We start from the raw sequence: 9,287 nt of genomic DNA, 5'->3' as shown, positions 1-9,287 counted from the left end.
ACATATGCATGTGTGGGTGTGTGCATGCATGCCTGCGTGCACATGTGTAAAATGCCAACCTCCTCCCTGTCCCCCTCTCTGCAGGGACACCCATGTGTCCTCCCGGCCTTGCCCCGCGCCCAGGGCCTCACCACCCACTCTCCACCTTGGCAAACACAGACCAGGGGAGGCACCGGCACCACGGAATCCAAAGCCAATCACTGGAAGATGGGCACGTACTTATCTCTGACTGTTTATTCACCCCCTGAGCCAACCCCAGAGCTCCCAATTCGTCCTGCCGGCGCGGAGAGGCCAGATTGGCGGCGCGCACATTCACAGAAGCCCAATATACGCTTCCAATTATCTCTTAATTTCGCTCCTGTCTTCGTTTGTTCATTTTACTTTTTGCAGACAGACTGGGTGGGGGTGGGGGATGGAGAAAGCTGTAATTTATGGAGTCTGAAGCCAGCTCGCGGGCGCTGGCGTGTGGAGGGCCTTCACCTGCAGGATGCAGTGAGACCTGGGGGCAAAGCGGAGGCTCACTCCCACCGCCCTGCAGGGAAGCTCGCCGCCTCTGGGAGGCCCCAAGTCCTGGTTCTTGCACTTTTCTGGTCCTCTGAGTCTCTGGAGTAACCATATCCTTTCATTTTCTCTATTGCTGAGGTCCCGCTGAGCAGAGGGTGAACTCCTAGAGGGAGCAAAGGACTCACGTGGGAGTGCACCTTCCGTATGCAAACGGCCCAAAACTCAGCCACAACCACCTCATTTATCGGACCCTCAGGAGGCTCTTACACACCAGGGCCCACATGTCGCTGTCCCACTTACCCCAGGACCGGGTCGGAGACAACCGAGGACGGCTCCGGGGCCCCTGACATTATTCACACTGTCTTGTCCACTCCTTCCCATGAAAACCACAATGACGCTCCTAGAACGTCCTCTGCTCTGTGTGCCTCTTTCCTGACCCTGGTGCCTCCCATGTGACCCTGTGTGGTGTGGGCTGGGGGACCCTCTTGGAGACCGTGAGTAGCAGCCATCTTTGCCGTGGCACGTGTGTCCCGGAATGGACGGCGGGAAGCCTCATTGAATCCATTCAATCTGGGCTCCGCTGCCCTGCAGGTGTTACTTCGGTCCTCAGACAAGGGACGATATCAGGAAATGCCACACCAGGAGGCAAATCAGGGCCATCTGACACCCTGCCCTGCACACACCTCAATCTGGAGGTCTGCAGGCGCCATCATGGCTGTCATAACTCTGTACACTCGGATCTGCTATTTCTCTCCCCTTGGCTTCCCCGTTCTGGTCACATCCACACTCTATGTCGTCCCGGTGCGCTCTCCCACGGGAATCCTGCCCACGAGCCGCATCACACCCCACCCCCTCCCTGCTCATCACCGTCTTCCGGATGCAGCAGTCCACCACGGTGCCTGGGCCACGAGTGTCTCCGTAACCCGCGTCACTGCACCAGCATGGGGCCTGGTGCACGGTAAGCACCTGGTGAGCATGCGTTCCATCAATCAGTCTACACCCCCGTCCTTCCTTTATCAATACTCAGTGCTAACACCTGTTTCTGGAATATCAGAAAATCACAATTTTGACTGTGAGGGAGAGAAAGCAGGGACCCCGCTGCCAATCACTGGCAGAACAGCCGCGGAGGCCTGACTCCTGGGGAACCACACGTGGTGGGTGAACTCAGGTATGTAAAACCCTGGACTCTGGAAACAGGGAAGCAAGTCCCCACTTACAAGCCAACTGACGTGATCTCAGAGCTGCTGTAAAATGGGGGTGACAAGGGCATCTCTCCCAAGCAGGGTGGGCATCCGATGAGATTCTTCCACCAGACTGCCCACCCCCATTCTAGCCGTGGAAAGGCACAGCACACACTGGCAGGTGTCCCCAACTGTGCCCGGCCCCATTCGGGCCAGCAGAACAGGTGCACTTTGATCTGCGGGCTTTGACTTGTGTCATAAAGGCTGCAGGAGACTCGCAGAAGAACAAGAGACCTAAAGAAAGGAAAGACGACCCAGGAGGAAGGCACTGCCTTGGACCCGACTCTGAGGGGCCGAGGGATGAGGGCCAGTGAGGAAATGGGAAGTCGGCCTGAGCCCAGCCTGGAGCCTGGTGCTCGAGGCAATGGACAGATGAGCTTGAAGGGTAAACTGAGGCTGGACATGGCGGCTCTGGACACCAGCGTGGACAGGCAGCAGTTTCTCTGCAAGTTAAAGCTTCAGGGCCCAACTCCTCCCAGACATGTGTTTCTTCGGCCCACAGAGCATTTTACTTTTTCTCATTTTTTATTTTTTATTATTATTTTTTTAAGTTTATTTATTTATTTTGAGAGAGACCAAGACAGCGCAAGTGGGGCAGGGGCAGAGAGTGATGGAGAGAGAGAGAGAGAGAGAAGATCACAAGCAGGCTACGCGCTGTCAGCACGGAGCCCGACTCGGGGCTCACACTGACAAAACTGTGAGCTCATGACCTGAGCCGAAAACAAGAGTCAGACGCTTAACGGACTGAGCCCCCCAGGTGCCCCTTTTCTCATGTTTTAATTGGATACCAACATTTGGACACTGAGAGTGATCTCCATCCTACGGCAGGCTCTAAGAGTCTCTGACACCAGGGGGATCGGGCAGTGCCGGGCCCACCTGCTGGGAATATCACCCACTTTACTCGCTGGCCCCGTAGGCAGCACGTGTTTGAGGGCCCTGCCCTGGCTTCTGGGTGCCCTAAGAGGACCTAGTCCGGGAGAGGGGCAGAACCGGAGCTGGACTTCAGGTCCAGCTCATGACACTTAACATGAGTGATGAGAAGCCTGAGGGGGAGGAGAAGAACGGATGATAATTTACTGAGCTTTTTACACGACGGAGCTCAGCACTATGGGCTTTACACACACTCACCACAACCTTCCGAGGTGCGCATGCTGCTCCCCCCATTCTCAGATGAAGTAACAGGCACAGAGAGGTGAAGTCACTTGCCTAAGGGCACACAGCTGGCAAGGGGGAGAGCTAGGCAGTCTGGATCTGGGAGCCACAGCGCTGGTGAGATGGGGGTGGGTGACTCTCCCTTGGCCCCTCACCTGTCTTCAAGCCCAAGGATGTTCCCCGTGTCTACAGTGATCCAGACACTAACGCCCTGTGCTTTCTCCATCTGCTCTCAGGAGAGCCCAGAAGGCAGGCAGAGGCATTCGGAGCCAGATCAGGTGGCTTGGTGGTCATCCCTGGCTCAGCCTTCTCCGCTGCTTACTGTGACCTCACCCTGGGGACAGGCAGACCCCAACAGGAAGGAAACCAATGGGAAGGATCTCACGCCGCACCTGCCGTGGCCCCACCCATCTCACAAACCACCACACCCACTGTGGCCCAGTGCATTTGCAAAAGAGAAAATAAAACACACATACATATAATAAACAACCCCGTGCGTTTCCTGGCATCAGGTGACAGCTTGGTCAAGAGCTTCCTGCCTCTTTGTGTGCCTGCTGGACTCTAACGTCTTCCAGCTGCTGCTGGCTCCGGGTGACTGATCACAAGATCAGCCCCAGGGCACGACTCCTACTCCCACCCCCAGGGAAAGCGTTGAAGGATCCTAGGAGGCCAGTGCCAAGATCCGCCAGCCCAGAGCCCCACTGGCCACCCTCCGCCAGCTCAAGGTCACCGTGCTCCGATTCCTCCAGTGGCCGGCCACTGGCTGGCCCGAGCCAGCCCAGACCCCCTGCAGGTCAGCTCAGCTCCGCAGGAACCAGAAACCGGGCCCTATTGGGCAATCATTAATCAGATTCTTGACATTCTTCAGCCCCAGGTCGGCTTGGGAAGCATGCTCCCCGGAAGAGGAGGGGCAGAGTCCCAGGACTGGAATTTGGACATGCAGCTGACAGGCAAGGTGGTGCTGTCCATCGCTGTCCTGCTCCTGGGGACCGCAGCCTACAGGCTGTACAGGTTGAGGCCTGCCCAGGCCCCGCTGGGGGGCAGGGACTCCAAGGCTGAGGCCGAGGAGGAGGCCGAGAGCTCCAGGAAACCGGTTGTCCAGAGGGCTTTTCCCGGGGCACCACACCGGGCTCTGAGACGCCGGAGGGGAAGCAAGGGGGCCGGAGCACCGCTGGGCTGTGGCTGGGAGAATCAGGGCGACTCTGTAGTCCTGGCAACAGGACCCTCTCCCGAAGGCTCAGAAGCCCAAGAGGCTTGGGAGCCCGAGAAGAAGGGCACTGGTGCTGAAGTGGGGGGGCAGAGCCTGGTCTCTGAGCTGCCCTCCTCTCGCCACAGTGGCCAGGAAGGAGGAACAGCTGTTGGCGGTAAGCCTGGGCCGCCCCCCCATCCCACTTTGGGCGGCGAACCCCACAGCTCCCCACCTGGCCTCACTGCGGCAGCGGGGAGCAGTGTGGGCGCTGAGCCTACCCCATGGTGGGACGGCGGACCCCCGGAGCCTGGGCTTGTGGAGCAGGAGTGCCCCCCGACGAGAGGCCCTGCGACGGGCTTCCTGATGGCCCCCATGGAAGGCAAGAGTGACATGAACAGGAGCTGGGTTTTCCCTCGTGTGACGGGGGTCCACAGGGGAGAGGCCGGGGCCCTCCAGGCTGCCGCGGACCTGGGCCTGACCCTGCATCAGCGGGAGGGAGCCGCCAGCGCCTCCTATACCTACTCGTCCGTGTCCCGGGTCCTGGTGGAGGAGAATTTCATACCGGAGAAGGCGGAGGGGATCGGGCCCAGGCTGAAGGGCAAGGTGTATGATTACTATGTCGAGTCCATTTCCCGGGCCACCTCCAAGGGCAGGCTGGCCCGCAGGAGAGCGGCCCCGGCTGAGGCCCCCCTCCCCGTGGCCCTGCCAGGTGCCCTGGGGACAGAGGCCCCTCCCGGAGGCCAGGAACCTGGAGCTGAAACGCCCTCCTCCTCCCAGCCTGCGCCATTGTCCTCCACAAGAGGCTTCAGCAGGAAGGAGAGCCTCCTCTGCATCACAGAGAACCCAGAACTCCAGCTCCAGCTCGATGGCTTCGGGGACCCCGATCCGTCCTGCCCACACCAGGGGACCCCAGCCAGCCGCCCCCTTCCCCAGGCTTCCCTTGGGTCCTGCTCAGCCCGAAGTGGCGGGGAGCCCCACGTGCAGCTCGTGGCCGGGACCAACTTCTTCCACCTGCCACTGGCCCCCGGCTCAGCGCCGGCCGTGAACCTGGATCTGGGCAACTGCTACCAGGTGCTGACCTTGGCCAAGAAGCAGAAGCTGGAGGCGCTGAAGGAAGCAGCCTACAAGGTGATGAGTGACAATTACCTGCAGGTTCTGCGCAGCCCAGACATCTATGGGCGCCTGAGCGGGTCGGAGCGGGAGCTGATCCTCCGACGCCGCCTTCAGGGCCGCGAGCGCCTGGTGGTGGCCGACGTGTGCCCTCAGGAGGGCTCCGGCCGGCTCTGCTACTATGAGGAAGAGCAGGATGCCTGGCATCCGCTGGCCTGTCTGCCCTCCGAGGCCGTGTCCCAAGGCTGCGCCCTCTGCAGTCTCTTCAACTATCTCTTCGTGGTGTCCGGTTGCCAGGGGTCTGGGCACCGGCCCTCCAACCGCGTCTTCTGCTACAACCCGCTGACCGGGATCTGGAGTGAGGTGAGCCCGCTGAACCAGGCCCGGCCACGCTGCCGGCTGGTGGCCCTGGACAGCCACCTGTACGCCATTGGGGGCGAGTGTCTGAACACGGTGGAATGCTATGACCCCCGCCTGGACCGCTGGACCTTTGCGCCGCCGCTGCCCAAGGACACCTTCGCCCTGGCGCACACGGCCACGGCGTGCGCCGGAGACATCTTCGTCACAGGTGGCACCCTGCGCTACCTGCTGCTCCGATTCAACGCCCGGGAGCGGCGCTGGCAGGCCGGCCCCACGGGGGGCGGCAAGGACCGCACAGCCGAGATGGTGGCCGTCAACGGCTTTCTCTACCGGTTTGACCTCAACCGCAGCCTGGGCATCAGCGTGCACCGCTGCAGCGCCAGCGCCCGCCTCTGGTACGAGTGCGCCGCGCACCGGACTCCTTACCCCGACGCCTTCCAGTGCGCCGTGGTGGGCGACCTCATCTACTGCGTGGGCCGCCGCCGCTCGCTCTGCTTCCTGGCTGATCACGTCTCACCCAGGTTTGTGCCCAAGGAGCCGCGGAGCTTCCCCTCCCCGCAGGGCACCCTCCTGCCCACCGTCCTGGCCCTGCCCGTCCCCGATGTGCCTCAGACCAGGGTCTAGCTACCCCCAGCCGCTGCGCTTCTCCGGCACAAATGGGAAGCAAAAAGCACCCCCCACCCCACTGCCACTCCCCCTCCCACCCATTTCTGGGCGAGCAGGCAGCTCAGGAATTTGGGCAGCGAGAGGGGACTTCTAACCCTACTTCCTCCCCTGGCCGGGGCCTCCTATGCGTCTCTGCTGCCCGTGGGGTGCCGAGGTGCAGTGTGAAAATAGAACCAGGGACCGGTGTCGCCGGCGGGGATGGGCGCCATCTTGCTTCAACTCTGAATTGTTTCGGGAAGGGGCATCAGGAAGGACCCCACCAAAGCCCAGGGGCACAGCGTTCCTGCAACCACAGTTCAGGCGCCAGCTGACCCCCAGTAACTCCTCAGGCCCACCCCGCTGGAGTTGGGCCCGCTCTCTATAAGCCACCAGGCTCCCCTCTGAAACACTGGCCTCTGAGTCCCTACCTCCAGGGTTCCGAGAAGCAGCTGGGACACACAAGGAGGGTGTTTCTGGCTGTGCCAGAAGCCCCAGGGAGCCCCAAGGGGCCCGGCCAGAGGAGAGATGCCTGGAGAAGTTCTGCAGCTGTGGTTGGAGCTGCCCACGGACTTGTCTGCGGAGCAAATCAACCATTACCCACTCCTTACCTACAGCTCTAGAAGGAGGAGAAACCTCCCGTTAGCAGCCGTTTGAAAACCTCCGTCTTATACCGGTCTACTACAAACACCAGGGGCTGCCACACGTGAGGTCTCAGGAGAGAGAGGAGATGTGATCTGAGGGCCACCATCCTCCTGGGCCCCTGCTCGGGCCCATTGCTGACTGACCGCTGACTCCCTTCCCGGGTCTCAGAGCTCACACGATACTGCATCCAATCACAGCCCTGACGTCGGGGCGGGGGGAAGGGGGAAGGCAGCCCCTCCCTGGCACCCAGACAGGGCTGGGGAGAGACGATGGCATAATTTGCTCTCTCTGTGCCGTGTGATCACCCAGTGTGCATGGTCAGACAGGGGACCAGGGAGGGGCAGGCCCGTGATGGAGCTGAGGAACTAGAGCATTCCAGTGGGCCATCTGGCAGACACTGGGATCTCCTCCCACATCAGGGTGGGTAAATCTGAAAATGGCAGAGACCCCCCCCCCCCCTTCAACCTCAGGAAGTTGCCTGTTCTCCTGGAGGGAAGAGAGAGAGACTGGCCCGACCTATGGCCACAGCCCGCTCCCTGGCTGAGGATGACGCATTCACAGACAGAAGGGTGACGATGCTCTCCGTGCCAGCCAGGGGGCAGGGCAGCTGGGACCACTTCTAAAGTGACAAGCTGCCCAGAGGAAAGAAGTAGAGACGGGGGTGCACCAGGGCAGGCCTGACAAGCAGGGAGCTCAGGATGCTTCAGGCTTTGGCGTTCCTACCTTGAAAATGGGAAGGACCACTCACGGCTTTCTCTGGTCAGAGAACACCTGGAGAAAGTTCTCCCCAAGGCCGCCTGGGGGTCTGGGCAGGAGCTTGTGCTCACAGCAGCTGCGGGGCCGAGCTGGGGTCTTCCTGGAAAATGAAGGAATAACGGGGAGGTTGGCATGGAGTTGAGAACTTTTACTGGACCCCTCGAAGCCGTCATCCCCATTCTAAGGCCTGGAGGGCGAGGCTGCCTGGCATTTATTCCTCAGTTGGAGGCGGGGAGAGGACAGTGAGTTGGGGCTATGGCTAGAGCCTGGTGACCCCTCCCACCCCCGCCAAGGCCATGCTCAAGCTCAGAGACAACCCTCAGGCATGAGCCTCCAAGGGACCCTTGGTGGGGAAGGGGGGTAACTCAGCATCACGATGCCAGGCTGCGGTTTGCTTGGGAGCTGGACCCACTCTGGCAGCTGAGGACAGGTGAAGCCACACCCAGTCCCCAGGGACAGACCACCAGCGAGAGACCAGGCAGATGACTAGACCACAGCCAAGCTCAGGGATGGTGGGGGAGGTTCCAAGCCAAAGGGGAACTCGGATCCCTCCAGAAACCTTTCAGAGCCCCATGGCATACACCTGGTTGGGACCAGGGAGTCAAATCCAGAGACAAGCAGAAGAGTTGTTTCCAGACCCAGTGATGGTGGGTGTGGTCTTCAGGATGAATGCGGTGTGGGATCTTGTCTTCCTCCCTGTGGTCCCTCGCAGACGTCACTAATAGACTAGCCTATCTTTTCCTGTTGAGCCTCAGAACCAGTCCAACCCCAGGCCCTCAGCTGTCATCACTGATAGGAACACCACATAGCTGGTGTGTTCCTCGTGGCTGGCCTGGTCTCCACAACTGGCTTTAGGGAAGGGAAGTGAGTGGTCAGGGCCATTATGATAAAGGAAGGTAGTTCAGGGAGCCCTCAGACTCCACCTGGGGCCATGATAGTCCGGATTCACTGACAGGTTGTTTAGACTTTTCCAGGCACTGCTCCGGGCACTGTGCTGGGAAGGCGGCAGGGCCCTGCCCTAACAGAGCTCACTTTCTGGTAGATGAAAATGGGCAATTTTTGAAAATAAATGCATAGGGGAGCCTGGGTGGCTCAGTCGGTTGAGCGTCCAGCTCTTGGTTTTGGCTCGGGTCATGATCTCACAGTGAATGGGTTTGCGCCCCACATAGGCCTCTGTGCTGACAGTGCAGAGCCTGCTTAGGGTTCCCTAAAGACTCCCTCTCTCTGTGTACCCCCCCACTCCTGCTCTGTCACTCTCTCTCAAAATTAAATAAACATTAAAAATTTTTAATAAAAAATTGAAACAAAATAAATGCACAAACAAATGACAAGATCCCATGCTGCGTGACGTGTGGGAGGGTCTGAGAAGTGCACAGACCAGAGGTGGCTCGGGCCACAGGAAGGCTGGCCCTGCTGGGGCGGGGGGGACCTTCGTCACCACCAGCCAGGGAGGGCAAGACTGCCGCCAGGGAGCTCCGCCCTGGGGCACGAAGAGGGCAGGAGCCCAGCCGTTGGGCTGTAACCATTCACACACGGGAGAGAACCCTGTGCGGCCAAGGTTAAAGAAGGAGTCTCCTTGCACGGGGTTCGCTCTGTTCCCGGAGGGGCGGGCAGAGTTCCCACATTTCAGAGCCCAGATCACACAGCGACGCCCTGAATGTGCGGCTGCATGTCGGGCTGCCTGTGAT

At 60.2% G+C, this 9,287-nt stretch overlaps 1 protein-coding gene across 1 annotated transcript; it reads left to right on the top strand.

Annotated features, from left to right (window-relative positions):
- Window positions 1–3,604: 3,604 nt before the first annotated feature.
- KLHDC7A (kelch domain containing 7A) lies at window positions 3,605–8,729 on the top strand. Its single transcript, XM_029948086.1, has one exon. The coding sequence runs from the start codon at window positions 3,787–3,789 to the stop codon at window positions 6,178–6,180; it is 2,394 nt and encodes a 797-aa protein (XP_029803946.1). The 5' UTR covers window positions 3,605–3,786; the 3' UTR covers window positions 6,181–8,729.
- Window positions 8,730–9,287: the final 558 nt, after the last annotated feature.

This window comes from Suricata suricatta, chromosome 8 (assembly GCF_006229205.1).
Source record: "Suricata suricatta isolate VVHF042 chromosome 8, meerkat_22Aug2017_6uvM2_HiC, whole genome shotgun sequence".
In the NCBI taxonomy this organism is placed as follows: Eukaryota; Metazoa; Chordata; class Mammalia; order Carnivora; family Herpestidae; genus Suricata; species Suricata suricatta.
This window is presented reverse-complemented; position numbering and strand designations above follow the sequence as displayed.

Coding starts and splice junctions, on each gene's coding strand:
- KLHDC7A (XM_029948086.1), top strand. CDS start 3,787: ATGCTCCCCGGAAGAGGAGGGGCAGAGTCCCAGGACTGGAATTTGGAC.